The sequence below is a fragment of the Tasmannia lanceolata genome, unplaced genomic scaffold, assembly GCF_043159265.1.
Source record: "Tasmannia lanceolata isolate RefF3 unplaced genomic scaffold, GAP_Taslan_0.1 ptg000008l, whole genome shotgun sequence".
In the NCBI taxonomy this organism is placed as follows: Eukaryota; Viridiplantae; Streptophyta; class Magnoliopsida; order Canellales; family Winteraceae; genus Tasmannia; species Tasmannia lanceolata.
In genome coordinates, this window is record NW_027518685.1 from 7,437,925 (window position 1) to 7,461,270 (window position 23,346).

At 37.5% G+C, this 23,346-nt stretch overlaps 1 protein-coding gene across 2 annotated transcripts; it reads right to left on the bottom strand.

Annotated features, from left to right (window-relative positions):
• Positions 1–278: 278 nt before the first annotated feature.
• LOC143884175 (uncharacterized) lies at positions 279–22,181 on the bottom strand. Of its 2 annotated transcripts, none has more exons than XM_077387599.1 (21): positions 21,918–22,181; positions 21,103–21,719; positions 18,015–18,071; positions 17,243–17,270; positions 17,001–17,123; positions 15,898–16,009; positions 15,634–15,671; positions 15,444–15,497; positions 13,377–13,445; positions 13,171–13,287; positions 12,983–13,051; positions 6,582–6,661; positions 6,277–6,405; positions 5,926–6,199; positions 5,759–5,845; positions 5,479–5,646; positions 5,255–5,385; positions 4,992–5,130; positions 1,072–1,193; positions 772–959; positions 279–680 (listed from the first exon to the last, which is right to left on the bottom strand). In XM_077387599.1, the coding sequence occupies exons 2-21, from the start codon at positions 21,195–21,197 to the stop codon at positions 448–450; spliced, it is 2,313 nt and encodes a 770-aa protein (XP_077243714.1). In that variant the 5' UTR covers positions 21,198–21,719; positions 21,918–22,181; the 3' UTR covers positions 279–447. The 2 variants fall into 2 exon arrangements, with proteins under 2 accessions (XP_077243714.1, XP_077243715.1); XM_077387600.1 differs by having other exon boundaries at positions 398–680; positions 777–959; positions 21,918–22,178.
• Between the last annotated feature and the right edge of the window lie 1,165 nt (positions 22,182–23,346).

A 23,346-nucleotide genomic window follows, 5' to 3' on the forward strand; every position in this document is an offset into this window, starting at 1 on the left:
TACTGATTATTGGACTCAAATTTACACATAATTGTGTGTCCAAGAATCACCCTTTTTTCTTTTTCTTTTTTGACTCACAATCGGTTCTCAAAATCTAAACCAAACAGGGCCTAAGTCGCCCCAGCTTAGGACCTCTCTCTTAAAAGCGATAATGGATAATGAATTTTTAGTTTGAACTGATCTTGATTATTACAGAGTACTACGCAAAGAGTCACCATTACAATCAATGGTAAAATGCAGCTCTTGAATCGTACACAGGAGTATTAGAGCCATGTAGGTAGAACAAGACCGTTTATCTTGTAGAACATCATAAGGTGACCAACATGGTCTTACATATTCAAAGAAATTTTGCTACAAACAAATAGTTAAGCACTGAGGGCTTAAGGATTCCATAATGTCCGACTACAAACCCGGTTGCTTTTATCTTTTTAATATTTCTAAAAAATCTTAGGATACATTTAAGACCTGAAATTTAGAGAACAAAGTAGTGGAGGAATACCAAGAAAAGAAACAGAACTGCAGCAACACTGCTGCCAAAAATGAAATAAAAATAAAACATTTCTTATGATATATGCACAATTTATCAATATAAATATGCACACAGAAACAGGGACGGACGCACTCGTCGGAAAACACACACCTAAACTGAGCTGAGATCTCGAGAAACTTGGCCCTGCCATCTGCACAAATCACAGAAATAGATGCAGCTCATTTCGTTACAGATCAAAATTTTGGTTAACTGCTAATTAGAGAATAATGAAACATGCTCACCAGACCTTGACAGAAGGAATCTTGCGAGTGAGCTTAAACTCGGATTCTCCGGTGGGTCCGACTTTGTTTGCCTTTTCCTGTCTGCTACTTCCGAATTTGCACTTTCTTTAATGGGTTGAGGACCCACATTCTTCGCAAAGATCCGCGCAGCCAGCTCCTGCAGACCCTTCAGGGAAGATTCCTTTGAACTGCAAAAGTGGGTAGAACGAATTTTGTGAAGCTATACTTTCGGTAAAAAAGATCCCCAGATTAAATTTTAATAATCAATCAAGCATTTGATTTAGAATTAGTGAGTTGGACCTTCCAAGTCGTTGAAGCAACCTGCTGACAAGGACTTCGCATGAACCAGGTGTTAGGCGCTCCAGATCCATCAGTGAATCTACCACGTGTGCAGCTAAGTCTTCCGATTCGTCACCAACAGCCTTATAAAACACATTGTGAGAATTATTGGTTAAATTTTTCCGGATTAAAGCTTTGAACATTCATAGAAGCTAAGATATGGGTTAAACACATTTAAAAGTAGTAAGGTTTATATTCATTCATACAGGCATCAACAATTCTTAGTGGTAAACTGATTTGGAAATGCCTTCCCTAAAAATTAGTTTGGATATTCATTGAAGCTGATATGTTAATCAAATATAGTGGCAAGGTTGGAATATCCACTTGTTCTATACTGGCATCAAGTTACAAACAGAAGATGTTAGATTTCTAGATGGTAAAACTGATTCGGAAAAGCCATAGTAAAATTGGTTGGATATCCATTTAAGGTGAGACATAGGTTACAGAAATATACGGTAGGTGGTAAGCTTGGATTTTCAGTTCTTGTATACAGGCATCAAGCTATAGGAGAAGCTGGTAGATTTCATAAAAGTAAACTGATTTGGATATGCTTTCACTGAAAATGCCATCATATGAAGGAGCAATTGCCTCAAGGCATGCACTTTCAAAGCTTTCAGAAGCATTTGATTGAATAACAGAGAAAGTAATTATGATTTTTTAAATGGTAAAAAGGAAATTTATTAAGAATACACAAAGGGAAATACAAAGATCATGGTGGGGGCAGAGATTGCGCCACATGCAGTGTCAAACATAGTAATTTGGAAGAGGTATGAGCCATTGCTACATACGCTGCCCACATACAGGACCTGACTACTGCAAACTGTTCCTAATTGCTATTGCCTTACTGAGCTCATCAAATCTTCTGTCAAGATTCTTTCTTTTTTCTTGAAAAGATAATATGATTTTATTAAAACATGGAAAATTTTCAAGTGTAACAAAAGCTAACCCATGACCCCCCCCCCCCCCCCCGCGAACCCATTCTTCTCTTCTAGCGTAATGATAGTTGACTCCACCTAGCTGGAATCCTTAAAATATATCTATTGATAATAACAAATGCACAGAAATTTACAACATAAAAACCAAAAGCAAAATAGCCCAGATATATACTACCCAAACATAACAATCCAAGAATGAAAAAACACAGATAAAAGAAGACTCGATATGCGAAAGACCAAGGTCTCTCAAGCAACAAGAGTACAACATTAATCGGACCCAAATCCGCCATCATATATCTGAAAGATTCCCTCCCAAAAGAACCTGAACAAGTCACCCATCCAAGATCAAGAAACACTATACCCTCAAGCAGTGAAGGACCACGGTCCCTCAAGCACACTTGATAGTGTTATTATACCATCCTTTTTCCAACACAGAAAAAGACAACCATCAAAACAAACTAAGAACACCATCCCCCACTCTCACAAAAATCATCACTATCAGTGCTTCCTAGAACACTGTATCAGCACCCATGGGCCAGAAAACTCTTTATCTTTTCAGGGCCTTAAGTTCCCTACTGCCTTACCCGGAGTCTTCCCTTTTTTCCCCGGCATCACGCCTCTCAATATCACTGAACATTTTCTTAGTTTTTCCCACATCTTCTTCATAATCGATCCCCAAAAAACTTCCCATTTTTGTCATTTCATCGAACCCTTCTAACTGCACCTTTTCTTCCTTCTCCGACAACTCTTTACCACCCTCCATCGGTACATTAACAAACTTGTTTAGACACGATTTAATCTTGATACTAAGCTCCACGTCCAGTGAGTCACGAGAAAGCCCAGCTTCATTCACGTCAATTGCCTTTCCACTCGTGTCCTCAAAAATTTCTTCCTTCCGAATCTCTCTTTCCACTGACCCTTCCACTGAATCCTTAATATTGATCGGCACAGAAAATACTTTCATGTCTTAGCCTCTCTCTCCCTAGAAATCCCTAACTCTGGCGGGACAGGATTTCCAAAAAAGATATCATCAAATATAAGTTTCAAGGAGCTGTATTACAGGGCCTTCCATCTCCCCACTACTCCATCCACTTATGAATGGCCTTTAACAGTTACTCTCCAGTCATGATGGCGATTTTGTGTTGATAATCCCGAAGTTCTTTTCTAGAAAGTGCCAATTGATGATTAAGAACTTCCTTTCCCACACGATTCTCCTCAATGATATGCTTATTGGTTTCATTCCATGATCAGAAAGAACTGAAAAATGAGAGATCTTCCACCAGATTTGCCTTGTCACAAAATGGTCCACACAAGCAATTGCCAAAGAGGTTGACCAACACATTAGAGAACAACTTCATAGCATAAACAACCAGGAGCAGGAATCAAACTCGAAATGCATCTAGTTAGCTTATAATGGATGAGGACATTCTTGACTCTTTAGTTTCTCTACACAAAACAGACATGTTAGCCAACCTTAAACCTTTTATTCACCGTAATATTATAGGTATTGATGATGTTCACAACCATGTCCAAAAAGACATTTCCACTCATGATCTCTTGGCACAGGACTGCCCACAACTTAGCAGAAGTTGAAGGGATACTATATGCACCAAAATCCAAGGACTCCAAAAAATGAGATGAATGAAAAAAGAACTTCATGATCTCATGGCTTATGATCTGTGGATACGGATTCGAGCGTCAAGTGTCGACATGGATACGAGATGTCCGATTTGGCAACCCCTTAAAATATAAAAATGTGGACACACCCATACACATACACATACATGCACATATAAAATAAATATGATACTTATTTAACAAACTAATAAATCTTATGATTAAGTAACTATAAATCTAAATCAAACAGAACATAATCAAATAATAATGCATTTATCAATCCAATCTATTTCTCGTCAGTCTCCAATATGCAGCATGAAAGAGAGACCAATAAGATACAATGAATATAATATTGGAAGAAGAGTTTGATTAGGGTTTTAGGTTCAGGGAGGGGGATAGTAACAAATATTAGTTAAAGAAGAGTTAATAATAAAAGATGAGGACAGGTCAACAATATATATTCAATAATAAAACAGTATGCCACACTTGATATGGTACATAAACGTATTACACTCCTACATTAAGTCTGACACTTCCAGTAGTACATTTACAAGTGTCAAACGGAGCGTCAATATGTTTCGACAAGTGCATCAGCAATAAATTCAAGGTGTCGGCAGCATCATAGCTGTAAGCTCTCCGAGTACAGCACCATGCACTTTAAGATATATTTATCGGGTCAAATGAAACCAAAAAAAAAAAAAAAACACGGCTTCCTAAAAAACTAGATAGAAAACCAAACAGTAGCAAGGAAACTATCATATATATATATATATATATATATATATATATATATATATATATATATAGAGAGAGAGAGAGAGAGAGAGAGAGAGAAACGGTTTCTACACACTAGCTGAAAATACAGTGGGGGCCCACATTGTTTGGGTGATCCAAACCATTCATTTGATGGGCCCTCACATAGATAGGGTGTGCCTAAAAAATCGATCATCCTAACCCTTCGAACCGTGGAGGCGAAAAATGGACAGATTTCTGAAGGTTTATACACGTCCATTTTACCTCCATAAATCGTAGGGTTGGGATGATCCTATGGAGCTGATTTTTTGTGGACACCCTATCTATGTAAGGGCCAATCAAATGAATGGTTTGGATCACCCAAACAATATGCCATCCACTGTATTTTAAGCTAGTGTGTAGATAACTTATCTAGACTTGTGTGTAGAAACAGTTTTCTCATATATATATATATATATATATATATATATATATATATGTGTGTGTGTGTGTGTGTGTGTAGAAACCGTTTTCTCATATATATGTGTGTGTGTGTGTGTGTGTGTGTGTGTGTGTGTGTGTGCTCTTTGTATTCACCTCTTTCAAAGAAGGGATGAGCAACAATGATAATGCAGGAGATGATGTTGCTGCAGAAGCTCGTGTGACACCTTCATCATCTTTTATTTGGCGAAATTTCGGAAGTACTTTTTGTGCATCAAAGTCTTCATGGGAATCTCTGTGACGGAGTAATTGTCATTGCAAAGTAAAGAATCAAACCCAGAAGAAAAAGGTATCTTTGCTTTATTTCATGTATCATAGAATAGATAAACGGGAACAAATGATGAAACTATAAAATGTACCTAGAGGAACCCGAGCTGTTTGTTCTTCGCTCCATTACTTTATTTTCCTGCCCATCTTTGTTAAGCTTACCCAATGGAAGCCTTTCCCGAGAATTTCCTTTTCTCAACCCTCCTTGTAATGCAGCTTTTGCCTGCAAAATGCAAACCAAGAAAACCATTTACAAAAAAGAAATGACGCATTATTTACCCATGTTGTACCCATGAACACAAAGGGTACCAACGACCTCAGCAAGGTTGGTCGCACTGTCTTCATGTGAAGCACTTGATGTTTTTTCTTGCATTCCCAGTCTGGAATTCGGAGTTTGAGGAATATCAGACTCATCATTTTGGCCACGAAGAACAACAGTGCCACCTGTAGGCAGGTCATCAAAAGAAGCATATCTGTTGCTAGACTGCAAAAAAAAACAGAAATCTTGTCAAGAGGATATCTAGCACAACTTAAGAGGTGTCCAAGCATCCTATTTCACATAAAAAAAATTCCCAATTTATGGATGATAATCATACTGTGGGAATTTGTGAGCTAAATACAGTAGATGTCTGCACTGCTCTTGGAGATCGTAAAACGACAGTCCCCGACCCACTAACAGATGCCTGAAATTAAGCATTTCAAGCACCATTAGGAAAAGAAGGGTATACATAAATCCAATCAATGCCAACAAGAAAAACCTTACGTCTTCTAGAGAACTCTCTTGTCTTTCATCACCTCTCTCATCTTTCTCAAGGGGAACCTCTGATGATGACACATAAAGTGCAATTCCAGATGAAGGCAACCACTGGTTTCCTCTATCTAGCGCTTTTCTTGGATGAACACTATTTGGGGGGTCAAATTTCTTCTCATTTGTACCAGCAACCTGTGGGGGCCTCACCGCACTGCGCACAGTTCCTGTACTCTGGGAACTACCCATGCTGAAGTCCCAGCCTGCATTTTTCAGGGCCTTTCCATGACTGATATAAATTGATGTCAGTGAAAAATTCGAACCAAACAACAGAGACAGGTAACATAATCTATGTATATAAAGTACCTGGATTGAATAGTTTCTCTATCTCTTGAGTCTTTGGTAACCCTGACAGTGCTAGATGCATCCTCAAGAACATTATGACCATTTCTCAGGGATTCCATGCCTTCCTTTACAGGGAACTTCGGACGCTCTCTATCACGAAAACAAATAAATAAACAGTGTCCATTTACAAATCAGAACTTGGGTAAATTCCAAAATGCATAAATCTACTTGTACCGCCATTTTCCCCTTAAAATAAAATTCATTATTCACAGTTTATATTACGCACTTTGCATCAAAGATAATTGGCAAATAATCATGTCATGCACCTTATTCTTTCCAAAAGCCTTGGACTTTTTTTGGCATTCCTGATAAAACGATGCTTTAGAAGTTCCTTGGCACTTGACCTCTGTAATTAAAATGATAAAAGGAGATGTAATAAAAAAATGTGTCTTAACATCACACTCAATGAACTAATACCAACAAGCTTGGAAGTGTACAATTGTCCAATTTACATTCCAAGGACAAATGGGACTGCCTGTCTGCATAGACTCATCGTACGAAGAAATGATTTTTGAAAGAATAAACTTTAATCTTCCTCGTGAAGTAATTAAAACGCCCATGGAAGGTAGCATACTAAATACCACAAAAGCTAATGTCAATCAAATCCATGAGAGGGAGATAAAGATTTTTGGCAGAATATACTTTAATCTTCCTCGTTAAGTAACTCACTCACCAATGGAAGGTGCAATACTTAATATCATAAAAGCTATTGTCAATCAAATCCACGATTGAGAGAGAGAGAGACTATGAGCAGCTACTAATTTTTTTTTGAATGATAGAGAATTATATTAAAGAGAGAAAGGAGAACCCCACAATCAAGATGGTCGATATAAAGTAGAGAAAAGACAACAAACCAAGGATACAAAGCCAAACACAAAGGACGTCAAGGAGGGAGGAAATAAAAAATCGCTAAACTAGCCCTAGTGACTCCCGCTTGAGCTAATTTATCCTCGTCACTATTCACCGACCTTCTAAACTGCTGGAATTGTGCCTTAAATCTGCCACGCAATCCTAAATCTCATCGATCATATGCACAAATATTCAAGGACGGGGGTGGCTCCCATCCATCCACCTGAAGACATTTAGGGAATCACCCTCTACTCTCAGTCTTCCCAAGAGAGTGACCATGCTAGAAGTTTTGGATAGTGCAAGCATTCTTTCTTATGGGTTGTTTTCCACTGAATTGATGTTTCATGAATCCTAAAATTATTTGGGGTCTAGTGGGTGAATTGGAAGAAATTTATGTGTTCTCCAAATTTATAGCTAGTATAGTGCTTGAAAGTGCAGTCAAAGATCAAAACAAAAGTACTTCTAGGAAGCGTGCAACCAAAATTTGGAGTTGGACAAGATCTTGCTGGTGCTCCTCATTCTAAGAGTACGCACTATTTTTTTATATGGAGGGGTAATTTGATCCTTTTAAACTCGTCAAGAGATAACCCTTTTATTCCTGTATGCATTATTCATTGTACTTCTGGGTTAAGCTTAAAAGGATTTGTCATTCTCAAGTTTAGAGATAACACACTAATAAATGAGAAGTTTGGCTTACAATTTCTTCACTAACCAATGTGGAAGGAAATGACTACAGTTTAGATCATAAAACAATATATGACATAGAAATAATACGCATTTAGAAAATTTTCAGTTTTTCTTTCAGTGTTTTTAGCAACACGATATTTACAAATTCTCCATCAAGGTAACCCACCAGGTCATAGCCGTGTTGATTCTCTCTCGCTAGAAATGCACATAATAGCTTGCTAGTGCTCCTCATTCTATACATGAAAAAACTGAAAAGTGATAAGAGATTCTCTCCACATTGTTGTATGATCAAAAGGGATTTAAGATGGGCCCCATGTTGGGGTACAACCAAAAGGAGAAGGGGAAAGGATGCTTGCAAGTCTAAACCATGGAGAGTTTTGGCTCCTTACAATCTTTAGTTTAAGACCCCTTTTCAAATAAGAATCTTGAGAATTAAGCAAAGAATCTTCCTTTGAATGGATTTGGCCCAAAGTAATTCGACAAAAAGCACTCATTCGAGTGGATTCTTTACAACGAATTTCAACAAAGAGTCTAGGAAGGCTGAGGATCAACATATATTCTTCGCAAAGAGTTCTCCAACTAAACTCTTCCAAAGTAATCATTTAAGTAAAAGCTTTTTCTCAACAAAGATTTCAGTCGAAATTTGAACCAAGATGAACCGAAGACTAGAGTATCACTTCTAGGACGACTCCAAAGCTTCTAAAAGATAAACCTTGCATGAATTGAATATTTCCTCTTTCAAGAAGACTCTTCAAGATAGTTCCATCATCGAAGTTTTGCAAACAAAAGAGTACTTAAGGGAGACCTTTCCAAAAGGTTCCAATTTCCAAAATTAAAGTTTTGTCAAACAAAGAAACCGTCTTCTAGGACGAATCATCCAAAGGTTGTAAAAGATCCGAATTATGTTAAACTAAAGAGTGCTTTTCCAAGGGACTCTTCCAACTTCCAAGTATTACAAGATTGAACCCTTTAAAGAGGGGAATTTAATTTATCAAAAATTAAAGAGTCACATATAAAGTGAGCTCTTCAAAAAAATTATGCTTCTAATAAACGGGTCATCATCCAAAACTCGAGAGAGAGAGATGACAATCTTCTAAGATATGAGATGGAGTTCTATCATAAGCAATTTCGACCTGCGAAAAAAGGTGAGGGAAATTCATTTCATTAAGGGAACCTGATGCGGATGAAAATCATAAAGATTGTTCTAGTTGTTGGCGTTGAACAAGTTTTTATATTTTAACCATTATTTTCGTCATTTTATTTGTAGCCTACTTTTTAGGCATCAAATCTCACCCGTTTGGTGTATTTTTGGTATTATTAGAAAGGTTTTTCAATTACCTATCTAACGGGCCCAATATCACATGATTTGGATGTGTTTTGAACAAGTTATAACTATTTTTAGGAAGGGGTATAGGTCAATTACGGGATTACTATTTTTGGTAAGTTTTTATCTTTATTTAGCTTTGCTTTAGATTAGATGAATGGTTGAGATTAGTTCTTAACTTTAGGTTATCTTCTAGGGTTTTTTTTTCTTATAAATACATCTTATGAAAGCAATGTAAGGGACTTTGAATATTGAATAGAATTGAGATTTTCTTTTGTAAGAGTTATTGTGGCTTGGACTTCTTCTTCTCTTCTCCTCTTGGTGGTTTGAAACCATCTCCTCTCTTCTATTATCTTCTATTTCTTCAATCAAATCAGCAAAAAGAAGGTTAGTAAATCAAATTTTCTTTTTTTCTTTGTTCTTGAACCCTAAAATACAAAAACCCAAAATCCATATATCTCTCTCGTTCTTCAATATCTCGTTTCGAGACTTTGAAGGATTGTTTTTATGATTAAACCTCAGCCTAAACACCCAAGAACCATAGCTTTAAATCCCTTTTGAGCCTTTTTGAAAATTTGCACCATTTTCAAGCCCCTTTTTAAGATCCATAGCTTAGACCTACCATCAAATCATAGCCTAAACCTTAGAATTACTTTTCTTTTACCTATTTAAACATTTACCTATGATATGGACAGCAGCTTCCTTCAAGTTCCAGATCTGTCCAAATTACCAAAACACCCTTTTGGCCTAAATTGAGCTAATTTGACCCCGTTTTGATACTGCCCATAAAATAATCAGGTGTTAATTCAGCCCTAGGTTAATCTTTTAAGTGTTTTCTAGTATTCCATGTTAGTCCTAAATATTTCCTAAACCTTTATCCCATTAGGAGTGTAGGATCTTCCCTGTTCTAGGTATTGTACTGCATCAACTTGGTATCAAAGCACATAGTTTTTTTTTTTTTAGGAAACCGTTTAAGGTGTTAGTGTCAGTGTCCAGATTAGTGTCTAGTTTTCCTTTGCATCCCACAAGGAGTGGTAAAGATTACCACACGATGACTTCTAGCAGTCCAATATCTAATGATGAGTTAGCTCAATTCATTAGAGACAATATGGCAGATCTGAATCTTCTCCGCGAAGAGATACGGCTTAGTAGAGAGCACCGTGGAGCCTGCAATCGAGACCGTGAAGCCCGCAGTCGAAAGCTACAAACTGTTAGCCATGAGATTCTATGTACCAATGTTACCAGCCGACGTTATTCAATGTTACCACAGTCGAAAGCTACAAACTGTTAGCCATGAGATTCCATGGTACCGATGTTACCAGCCGACGTTATTCGATGTTACCAGCCGACGTTATTCAATGTTACCACAGTCGAGAGCTATAAGCCCACAACCGATGTTACCCACTCCCACGACATGCCAGACACAGTTGATGCTAGTGATGGGTCGAATGTTCTTGGTGAAGAGTGTGCCGCTGATGACAGAGTTGCTGGGTATACTGAGTCTGAGCCTATTGTAGAGATTGCAGACATCGAGGCCATGATGAACATTGCGACTGAGGATGCCGATTCTATAGTACATAAGCACAAGGACAGTATTGACTCTACAATCGATGGTCCGATCGAGATGATTGTGGAGGTTGAGACCGATGATATCAGTGAACATGATGATCATTAGGAGGTTTGTCAATTTGCCATTACTGAGTTAGATACAGTTATAGTAGATGCTTTTGTTGCAGATTTCACTGAGCCTGATGCGATTCCAGCGGATGTTGATATTTTAGAGGATGGTCATGGATTGATACTGCACAGAGCTGCCATGCTGATCCTGCCGATCCAGAAGGAGTACGTTGCTATCTTTCCAGCCAGATTACTTCTCCACAGCCGTTTGCGTTCTCATGATTTTTCAGGGGCGATTTCTTCCCTCTCACTCCGCCGGCATTTCAGACGGTTCTTACAGTTCCCACGAGCGTGTTACGGCATTCAAGACTCTGACAGATTACGACTTATACTGATTCAGCAGATCTTCTACATATTTGATCCAGGTAGACTAGAACTCGAGGGCGAGTTCTTTTTCAAGCAGGAGAGAATGATGCGGATGAAAATCATAAAGATTGTTCCAGTCGTTGGCGTTGAACAAGTTTTTATATTTTAACTATTATTTTCGTCATTTTATTTGTAGCCTATTTTTTAGGCATCAAATCTCACCCGTTTGGTGTATTTTTTGTATTATTAGAAATGTTTTTCAATTACCTATCTAACAGGCCCAAGATCACATGATTTTGATGTGTTTTGAGCAAATTATGACTGTTTTTAGGAAAGGGTATAGGTCAATTACGGGATTACTATTTTTGGTAAGTTTTTATCTTTATTTAGCTTTGCTTTAGATTAGATGAATGGTTGAAATTAGTTCTTAACTTTAGGTTATCTTCTAGGGTTTTTTTCTTTTCTTATAAATACATCTTATGAAAGCAATGTAAGGGACTTTGAATATTGAATAGAATTGAGATTTTCTTTTGTGAGAGCTATTGTGGCTTGGACTTCTTCATCTCTTCTCCTCTTGATGGTTTGAAACCATCTTCTCTCATCTCTTCTCCTCTATTATCTTCTATTTCTTCAATCAAATCAGCACAAAGAAGGTTAGTAAATCAAATTTTCTTTTTTTCTTTGTTCTTGAACCCTAAAACACAAAAACCCAAAATCCATAGATCTCTCTCGTTCTTCAAGATCTCGTTTCAAGACTTTGAAAGATTGTTTTTATGATTAAACCTCAGCCTAAACACCCAAGAACCATATCTTTAAATCCCTTTTGAGCCTTATTGAAAATTTGCACCATTTTCAAACCCGAAAATCCTTTTTAAGATCCATAGCTTAGACCTACCATCAAATCAGAGCCTAAACCTTAGAATTACTTTTCTTTTACCTATTTAAACCTTTACCTATGATATGGACAGCGGTTTCCTTCAAGTTCCATATCTGTCCAAATTACTAAAACGCCATTTTGGCCTAAATTGAGCTAATTTGACCCCGTTTTGCTACTGCCCATAAAATAATCACGTGTTAATTCAGCCCTAGGTTAATCTTTTAAGTGTTTTCTCGTATTCCATGTTAGCCCTAAGTATTTCCTAAACCTTTATCCCATTAGGAGTGTAGGATCTTCCCTATTCTAGGTATTGTACTGCATCAGAACCTCTGGACGAAAAATCAGATGTGTTTCATTTTTTTATAAAGAATGTAATTAACAGCTTCAAAGTCAAAAGCATAAAGTTCCCACAAAAAAAACCTCTTTCAAGGAGGGGATTCGATCTCAATATTTTTATGTGTTTCTTTCATGCATAAATTTGTTGTGAGCACTTATTTTCCTAGTCGCCTCAAGAAGAAGCTTTGGTTCCACACCTACAACAACTCATATAGTGAATCATGAATGCATAAAAAAATTATTGCTATGACAGAAAATTTGTTAAAATCACAGAGCTGCCAACAGTCAAGGTGACCCCAGGATGACCACTCTCACATCAATGCATGTTAAAATAAATCCATACACCGCTGAAAGTAAACAAAGTATACAGATGATAGGAATGCTAATTCCAATATGGTTAGAAAGGTCATAACAAGGTATGTTATTGATTTTCGCATGCATCAAAACATAGATAATGCTAAATCACAAAACAAAAAATAGTTATATTCCAAGAATTGCAGTTTACAAAAACCTCATTTCCCATCTCTATAACTTATACCTAAAGATTTAACACAATAAACCAGGCCGAGACTGAAAGGGGGATTTAAAAGGCAAAGGAAATAAATAACTACCTCTGCGGGGAATTTCTTTAAGCATAAGGAAACAAACTCTTTCATAGGGCGGGAGAAATGCTCATCCAGCTGCACCACACAAACAGAAAGCTGTCTTTGAAACAGAACACTTTGCAATAGATAGTTCACTCATTCTGCATTGATAAATAGCAAACAATAATCTGTTTTGAACACCCAAAGGAGATTACTTGCGGTGGGTTTTCTCGGGGAATGATGAAAAGAACCCTCATTGGGTGGAGATCTGCCAAAGGAGGCTCCCCCTTTGCCATCTCAATGGTGGTGATGCCTAAAGACCAAATGTCCGCCTGCGTGAAGCAAAAGCTGTGCATGTGACTGAATAGACCAAAATTCAACTAGACATAGAATGATTTAAAGCAATTGACCCGAAAAGTACCTTTTCATTGTATCCGTCTGAATTTTGAATTACCTCTGGAGCCATCCAAAATGGGGTTCCCACAAACGTCTGCCACAGTTTTCACATATTAGTAAAAAAAAAATAATGAAAATTTTTACGTAAAAATCAAACTAGTTTAGTCCCTTGTCACAAAAGCACCCATCAGGAATAAACTGGACTTCGGGCCAGATAACTTCAACAAAAATAAGAAAGCTCTCAATCTATATTATTACAGCCAAACAAGACAACTTTCCTAAAAATACACATATCTAACCATATCCCAGGAAGTTCTGGCGATAGACAAAGAATTTCATGATATCTTAACAGCCATTATTCCTTATTGACAGATGTATTTTGCCATCTTTAAGGGTTTGTGTTCATTATTACACCAATGCTTAGCAAAATGTAGTAGAAGACTTGCATTTGATTTCAAAGAAGTAGCATTCCCATGGTAATCTAAGATTACCAGATACCTCAAAATGGGTAGCATGACAGAATATTAGCCTGTAATATTTCGATCAGTGACAAGGAGCGCAATGGGACTACCTGCATGAGTGCCTATAGTGCAAGAACCTATCAAGTCATGTGATGAACAGGTGGAAGGGGATTGATATGATTGGTTGTGGCACTATAAATTTTGATTTCCCAGAGTTTAATGGGCAACATTAGGTGCACCGTAGCAAGCCTTTGATGTATGGAGTAAATTTTTCATCAGAAATATCCAACAAGGACAACGGGTATAGAACATAGGGCACTATAAGAAATGTGACTGAGACTTTCCATGCTGGAACCCACAGAATGCAACTTGACGAAAAACTAGTGTCTTAAGTGCCCAACTTTTAGTGGGGTGAGGACAGCAACTTCTGCGTTTTCAAGGGGAAATGCAACTGTGGAGGATAAAGATATAGATGTGGCTCTCTCACTAGATTCGCGCATTGGATTGAAGAAACCCAGGAACTTGTGCATCTATTGCCTATCAGCACATCAGAAGAGCAACAAATGCGAAGGCGGATATGTTATCCAGAGACAGCGTAGTCGGAGAAAGTGTTGAGTTGCTTGATTTTCTGCCCCCTTGAGGGATCTCTTTACTTGTACTTTTTTTTGCATTTTTTCTTTTCCCATTTCTTCCTGTATTGACCAACTCAGTTGGTGGGGGGCATCCCTTTCATTTAATAAACTCCCATCATTAAAAAAAAAAAAAATGGGCGTCAATGTGAAGAAGTTATAAATACCAATGTAAACCCATTTTGGGGCATTTTTTGACATGAAGAAGAATGAAGGCTTTGGGAATTAACCAACCTACGGTTGTAGTCAACCTACAATGAATCTTTTGAATACAAATTCCAGTGCATAGATTTACTTTTTCCTATACGAAGGTAGGTGCTTAGTGACTGTGATTATTTTATGTAATAATTCACAAAGTTTACTTGATCTGATTTAGATTGTGAAGATCCAACTTTGGAGTGGGGTCCATTGCTCATCTATTTGTGGACATTACTCTCTTTTTTTAGCAGTGGTATCAGAGATCAATTTTCCAATCTGCATGTGATCATGAGATGGTTTCAGGTGGTTTCTGGTCTCAAAGTTAAACCAAGGGAAAAAAAATTGCAGGATATAATGTGGAGTCCTCTCTTCTTCATAGGCTGGTTGAGGAGTTGGGGTGTTCGACGGTATCATTGCCGATGTCATATTTGGGCCTTGCTTCATGCATGGGCATTCCCTCAAGAACTTTGTGGAGTCCCATCATCAAAAGCAACTAACAGTCTAGCTTTCGTGTGACAATCGAGGTTTAGTTAAGATTGAACATAATCAGCATCGTTTAAACAGGTTCATGCAGACAAAAGTACAGCTGATAGTAACCACCACCAAAGGTGTGTATTGCACATATCAAGGAAATGAAAAAACAAAAAAAGAAATGGAAAAATAATAACATGTCACTATGTGAATGAAACTAACTAGATCGTTATTTAGCAAAGCAAAAATGAAAAATATCACGTGGTTAACTATAAGTCTATCAATGAATCAATGATCAAGCAATGGCTACTTTGTTGAAGGTAAGAGCATGACCTTTCGCCTGGAAATTGTTCGTGTCAATTGTGCAGAGACACCAAAGTCTGCAACCTATTACAAATTGTAAAAAATAAGCATGGGAGCGTGAAAATGAGTGTACAGCTTCTAACTCATTCTATTAATCAACTTGTTCCTCTAGTATTGACAAATGATACTATCATTCCATTACCAAAATAGATTAACAAACCTTAACATCTCCACTCTCTGTCAGCAATATGTTTGCCGCTGTTAAAAATGTTAAGAGTAAAGGTTTGTTATTACTATGTAAAAAAATCTGGAAGCAGAAAAGTCAGTGCATTCAAAGGGACCACCATATAAACTGGATAAGAAACAACAGATATTAGGTGACTTTTTCATGAAAATAACCAAGAAGTTCAAAATCTGAGTAATGAACTCTAAAAAAAGATATTATATATTGAAAACTAGAAATTCAAATGCGATAGAATTGGACCTTTAATGTCTCTGTGAATTTTTCCTTCACTGTGTAGGTACTCAATCGCATGTAGTAAGTCACGTAAAATGCATGCTATTGACATTTCATCCAGCGGAGGACCTGTTTGAAGCTACAGGAGAGCAATATATGTTAAAAGCCAAGAATTGTTCACTAAAAGCAACTAAATCTCTCTACTTCTCTGAAAGTGTGACTAGACAATTTCCAAGAGGATGAAGTTATGCAAGCAGAATACAAACTATTCCATTGCAGTCAAAATCAAACGGAAGTCAATGTGCCAATCAATGTATTAGAAAGCATTTATTAATCAGGCCGCCTGCGTGTTGTATAACCCTAAACTCTGACCAAAAAACACTAAAGAAAAAAATTCCAACAAAAATGCTGAACATCCATAATAAGCAATAAAGAAGATCAAAAACCCTACTTTTGCTGTGGGAGAATACTTTCTTTGACTATACCTAGCAAGAGATACGCCTGTCACTAGCTCCAAAACCAAAAATTCCAATCAGGAATTTCTTCATGAATTTCATAGGTAGCATTCCATTTATGTTGCTAGCATTTTCACGAACCATAGAACATATATCACAATATTTTTCCGATGAACTCATAGCACAAAGTTGTGGTCGAATCTCTAGAAAGGCTACTTGTCTACCCAAAAAAGCTACTTACATAAAGGTGCCCTGACAGGCAACACTTGCCCCGAGTAGTATATATAGAATACGCATAAAATATTGAATAGACAAGTCATAAAAAGTTGTGCCATAAACACTTGAAGAACGGTACTTGAAACCAATGTTTAAAAACTTGGGCTCGGATTAGAATTTGGGCAAGGTAAACTCAAGTAGACTTGGGTGTCAATGATTGACACGGTAAATTTCCATTAACTTGGGTAAGTCAAAGTAGTTCTTGATTGACTCGGTAGGCTACTACACAGACTCAGACGAGACCTAGGCCATGGAAAAACTGAGTCAACTGGTACAAGTCGACAACTGACTCGGTGAACTTTTAAACACGGCTTAAAACTTAAAAGATTCACAACTTGAAAGGCATGCATAAATCCTCAGTGAATATTTAGAAGCAAGCCCAGTGTTGTAGTAACCTACTAGGTCAGCAACAGAGCCACCAGCCAAGTATTCCATGACTATCCATAGTTTGGTTTGGTGGAGATAGGAGCCATAGTATTCAATGATATATGGAGATCGGCATTGGGACAGAACTGAAATTTCCTGCGAGAAAAAAATATTTTTTAATTAGTATAATGGCCATTCCAAAAAAGTATAATGACCATAAATTCATAAATAAACACTGTAACTATGCTCTCGTTTTTAGTCAGGCATTTGAGTACCTTTTGAATATCTTCAATTTCATCCTCTCTATAGAAGAACAAAAGTAAAGCAAGTATTAGAAGTTTCCCACAGAATACAAGGGGATATATGCAAGACTAAACATGTGAAACAAATTTCATATGCATATTTTAAAATTCTAACTATCAATTCATGTTGTGTAGAAAAACCAAAATCCTGCAGAAACGCTAATCTAGCATATCCGTAGCTCATTAGCTGGACTAATCTATTTTACATAGAAAAAGTAAAGTCTTTGGTCTTATTGGAGAAGATAAACTAGTATATTGAGAACACTGAACATCAATATACAGCAATGAGGGATTACCCAGAACATTAAATGCCATAGATTAAATATTGAAACCCAAGCAGAACAAAGCAAAACTGGTAAAAAGTGATAGGAAAATAATAATAGATGATGCCCAGATATGACAGCAGAGGTGGTCCTTCCTCACAAGATCTATGAAAACAACAGAAAGTTTCTATGACTGCTAGAATGAGAATTTTACTTAAGTGCTGCTTTACTTGTAAATAAAAGTGAAATAAATTTGGAAAAGCCAGGAGGAACACCAATTTGGTATCTGCTGATCTATGCTCTGATGCTCAATTTTGTCATATCCATCTTTTGATTCTTCATTAACCTAACTGGTGTCAAATTAACGGCAAAGAATGCATATATCTATTTAAAAAAAAATGATCCCTACATATATCTATCTAATGGCAGAATTATCATTGAAAAAAAAAAGTTTCTTAGGAAATTCCCAAAGCTATACTCACGCTTCTTCTAAATCAATAACTTTAATAGCAACGTCTTTGTTCAGCTCCTTGTCAAACCTGCAAGGCAAGAAGGCCATCAGAAAGCCAAAAATTGGAGTTCAAGATATTCACTTTTTTTTTTCAACGGCAAGCTATTTACCACATTATCATAGTGCAAAAGCTAAAAAATTATAAAATATCACACATTTGGAAGCCACCATTCAAAAAAAAAAAAAAATTATACATTTGGAAGCCTTATAACTTAACTGAGAGAGATCATAAGACCTCCACAAATGGTAATATTGACCTTCAGTTATTTCTTATACATAAGGTGCAACAACTAAGAAGTTATAAAAAGTCATACAACTGGAAACTTTATATAATTTAATTGACAGGCATTAGAAGAGCTCCAAAAATGGAACTATGAACTGTCAGTTTTTTTCTCATGGAAACATTGGTAAGCTAGGAGAATTACTCTAAATAATGACATCATAAAAGTTCCTTCAAGTATGAAGATGCATACATGTGCCACAAAAACTATTAGAAAGATAGCACAAGCCATACTTGCAATATTTAAAACATGTGAAAAGACAGAAAGGAGAGACATATTTATGCAGAACCTGCAAGAAATTTGTTTATCAACAGTCATAGTAATCTGTTTATTAATTATCAAGGCGCTTCTGTGTCTAGTCATCCACAAAGTTGTCTAATTGCTCTAGCAACAAAGCGAAAGCCCTGGCTAGGTGCCAAGGCATCACCTAGGAGGCTAGGCAAGCATCCAAGGATCATAACTGGATGATTTTCTTTTGAGATAGATTTTCGTTTGTGTGAAAACAACCAATTACTCCAAAAGCTTAAGCTGTTGAAGATGGGACGCCCAAAATCCGCGAGTCTTGGTCGTATGCCCATGGGACTCCCAAATGCAAGGTTCTGAGGAGGCGAGCTATGGCGGCGGTTATCTAGCCTATATGGAACCATCATATCTTCAAAGAGATGACTTGACTGGTGCATGCAATCAAGCAGCTGATTTCACCACGATTATGAGGTGGCCTTCATGCGATAAGGAGATGAATACGCACTTTAAATCCTCCCCCTGGTCCTCATGTGACATGATTCATGACAACTAGGTTCCTATCGATAGTCCGTCTCCCCATCTCCTCCTCCTCACCAACCCCCCCCCCCCCCCCCTCCCTTCCACGCCCACCCTTTGGGTTCATTAAGTTAGAGAATTAGAACTTTGATGACTCTAGCTTGGGAATCCGAGACCAGCCCAGCTGGTATAAGCATTATGCTTAGGGATCGTGACGGTACAGTAAGATTGGATTCCTCTAGCCTGGACTGGTTCATAGACTCGAATGAAGCTGAGGTTCTTGGTCTTAGATCGGGCATCCTTCATTTTGATGATGCTGAGCATGATTCCTTAATCCTCGAAAAGGAGTCTCTGATTGTGATTCGATGGGTCGAGTGATGGAAGGGCTTCCCACAGTGGGTTCTCTTTATTATTCTTTTTCGTTTGTAATTCCCGCTACAAGAAAACATTGGATGCAATAGAGGATTTTCTTGTATTTCCTCTAGGATGGTGGACTACGGAAGACCTAGTGACAGTGTGCTATTACAAAACATCTAAGAATGAAGAGTTAAAAAATTTTAAAGAGGAGGAGGTTTAGGAGAATTAGATAATCATCCTCATCTCTTGACAACTTGACTATGAGAAAAAGGTGTGCCTGGCTAGGAATAAGCAAAAAGGTTAAACCTCAAGGGAGTCCTCTGCATTTTGGTCGAACTTAAATGCTAGAATGGTCAGTACACATTTGATGAAAAAGGGTTAGAGGCATCAATTTTTTTTTTTAAGATCTTTCAGTGTTCCCACATACCTCTTTGGGTAGCTCCTAGGTTCCTAGATAGGAAAATTTCAGGTTGTAATTGTGTTATAGGCCTTAGTTCTATTGAATCCTTTGCACTTTTACTTTTGTTACAGTGATTGGTCTTTAAATGATAAAAGAAATTAAAAATAAAAGTAGTTGCAACCAAGAACCGATGGATCTACTGATATCACTAATAATTCCAATACTGTAGCACTTTCAACCACCGACATACAATGCAAACCAGAGGTCCTAACTCCTAACAAAGAGATCTTGGATAAGCCCTGTTGTAGCCCACATGCTCTCGAAAATGTCCTCTTCCAAATTGACAGCTAGACGCAAAAAAATAGCCCTCAAACTTGACCCAATCTAGCCAAGATCAAGTAAGAATGACCATTTAGTATAGCCTAGATTGCCACACATGCATATTAGTGACAAGAAAAAGTCACACCCAACGCCCCGATACAATAGCCGTGCCTGATGCTTTCACGTGCTGGGGTCTGTAGAAAAATCCACATTGAAGAAAGAAAACAAAAATTACCAAGTTTCCCATCTGGACTTCCAACCAAAAATAGCAAAAATGCCCATTACTATTTCCCACCGATGTTCACAATTTTGTCACAATGATGCATATTGACAATAGAAAACAAGTGAAATGACAAGTACAAAAAACATTGATCTTATTGTTGTGAATATTGCTCGAGTTGTGCCGCTAATGAAAAGCCTGTCATATTGTTAAATACAATTTTCATCGAAGCACAACAGGCCCAAAAGCATGCTTTTGTGCTTCAAAGTTCAAACTATCACATCCCTACTTGTGTGTGAATAAGATAAGATGTTTTCCACAAGATATGTTCCAGGCAATTCCCACCTCAGTTTGATGGAAATGTTGTTTCACTAGAACACAAGAAATGCAGGGTTCTGCATTGATCTTTGTTGTTTCGTCTACCTATCTTTTCAAATAAAATACAAGTTTGTTTTCTCCAAATATGTAACATAACAGATTTTGGTTAATCAACAGAATAGTAAAAATTCATTAATATCTTAGAAAAAAGATAGGCCCATATATTAAATGATCATGAGAAGCATCAAATAGATTTTAGAAAGTGCATTCACTTAAGATGATGCACTCAGTTTAGAGGAAGACAAGCATCATTAATTCAAAAAAACAAAATTTAAGACATCACCAAAAAAATTAATGCCATTAAAAAAACAGCATTAATTCAGTGACAAGTTTAAGTACTTACCCTTTAAAGACATCACCAAAAGATCCTCTCCCAATCAGCTCTAGCGAGCTAAATCGGGCTTCGATGGCAGCTACCATTGATGCTGAATCCGACATGTTGGTAACTAAACCAAGGAAGCAGGATTCTTCCCTGGGAGCCTTTGATTCCCGTTTTCGATTCCCGCTCTGGCAACCTTGAGCAGGATTCTTCCCTGGCAGCCTTCGATTCCCACTTTCGATTCCCGCCCTGGCAACCTTGAATTAAACTCCCCTTCAAAATGCTTCCCTCAAGATTCAGAACAACCCCACATTAAACCTTCTCGAATTTCAGACATTCCACCGTTCCTTTTCGTCGGACGAAACACAACCATCATCCTCACAACACAGCATTGACATCGCGAACACTAGGCGCTTACTCAACAGATAAACACCTCAGTTGAAAAGACCCAACTTTATGGCAGCATTTGTAGAACAACAATCATTTGTCCCTTTGAGATCCACCTAGGAGGGAATTGTATAATGTGGTTGTTTACTTGGACTCAAAGTAAAGTCTGGATTTGGAAAATGACCGCTAATTTTAATGTAGACCCACTTCGAGTTAGGTGCAACAACAGATTTCGAATTGAAATGAGTCCCACCCTAATCAGAAGAAACAAAGAGAAGAAAACAAAGAAACAAAAATCATTCCTTTCAGTAAAATAGTAATAGGGCAATAAAATAAAGAGTGGGTTAGGGCAGAAAATAGTGGGCTAGGGCATAAAAGTCTGAATTTTTTTAAGGTGAGATTGATATTTAGGCATGAAAATTTCTGGAAACTAAGAAGTGGGTTTTTCTTACCGAGTTGTGTAGGGATGAGAGCCGATCCAGATGGTGTCAAAAGGCAGCCAAAGCTGCCATGGATCCCTCTCCTTCCCTTGGATAAATAGTCCAATTTTAGTTTTGTTCTTCGTTCGAATGATGAGTTGGCGGCGAGGGGGGTACAAATGGGATTCAAGATTAGTATTGCTGTTTATGACTTTATGTTGTTCTTGTTTCTCACTTTTGGGTTCTAGATGCCTCACATGGTCTAGCTGTTATATTGGAATTGATGGGGGAGATGATGCGGGCAGACAAGTCTGACTGAAAAACAAGACAGACGCTTATTTATAGGGCAGTGATAAACCGACTCCCAAATATCTTAAAGAGTCTAGGGCTGCAAATGAACCGAGCTAGCTCACGAACATGTTTGGGTTCGGCTCGGGCTCATTCGTTTACTAAACGAGCCGAACCCGAGCCCAAAAATTAGGCTCGCCAAAAAAAACGAGTGAACTTGAGCTTTGTATAGTTCGGCTCAGAAAAGCTCGTGAGCTTTTTAGGCTCGTTCTTAAACGAGCCGGACTTTAAAGTTGGATTATGTTTGTTTTTTATATATAAAATAAAAGAATGTGGGTTGTTTACCACAAATGAAGGTTTGGCCGAGTGGTAAAGGTGGTGGATTTAGAAGGGGCTTGGGTTCAAATCCTATGTTTTTATCATTCTTGAGACGAGCCGAGCTTTTTCGAAAACTAAACGAGCCAAGCCGAACACGAGCCTTCTTAAAAACTAAACGAGCCGAGCCCAAAGACCCCAAAGCTCGGCTTGGCTCGACTCATTTGCAACCCTAAAGAGACTTAGAGACATAGGGGGTTGATTTAAGATATTTTGGGGTCGATTTATCACTTCTGTAATGATGCATAGAAAATGAATTTTCGCACAATAAATAGTCCAGTTTCCAGATAAAAAATTTCCTTAGTTTCTATGTTGAAAGCTAATAAATCTTGGATTTTTATTCATGAAATATAATTTTCCCCTGCGTCCAAAAGGAGGCCCTTATAATAGAAAATTTAAAATGAGAAAAATATGTTTGAATGGTGTCACTTCCATTAGCCCGTGTTTGGATTGCAAGAAAAACATTTTCGATGGAAAAAAATATGTTGGGAAAATTTTCCTTTATTAGAGGAAAATGTTATTCTTATAGTTGATTTGAAGGGATATTATCATAAAATAAAGACAAGTAAGAGCTGAATAGGTTTGGTTCAAGTGATTATTTCTCATGTGTGAAAAAACTATGAAATTTTAGAAATATCTTTCCTTCCCAAACTTCTCTATAAAAATTCCTGCAATCCAAACGTGCTCTAAAGCAAAATCTAGTAGTTGTTGGAACTGAACTTGTGTTTCCCTAATTACTATGCAGATCTCACGCAAGGTGGTAAGGGTGCAACTCGGTTCGGGTTCAACCTGAAAAAAA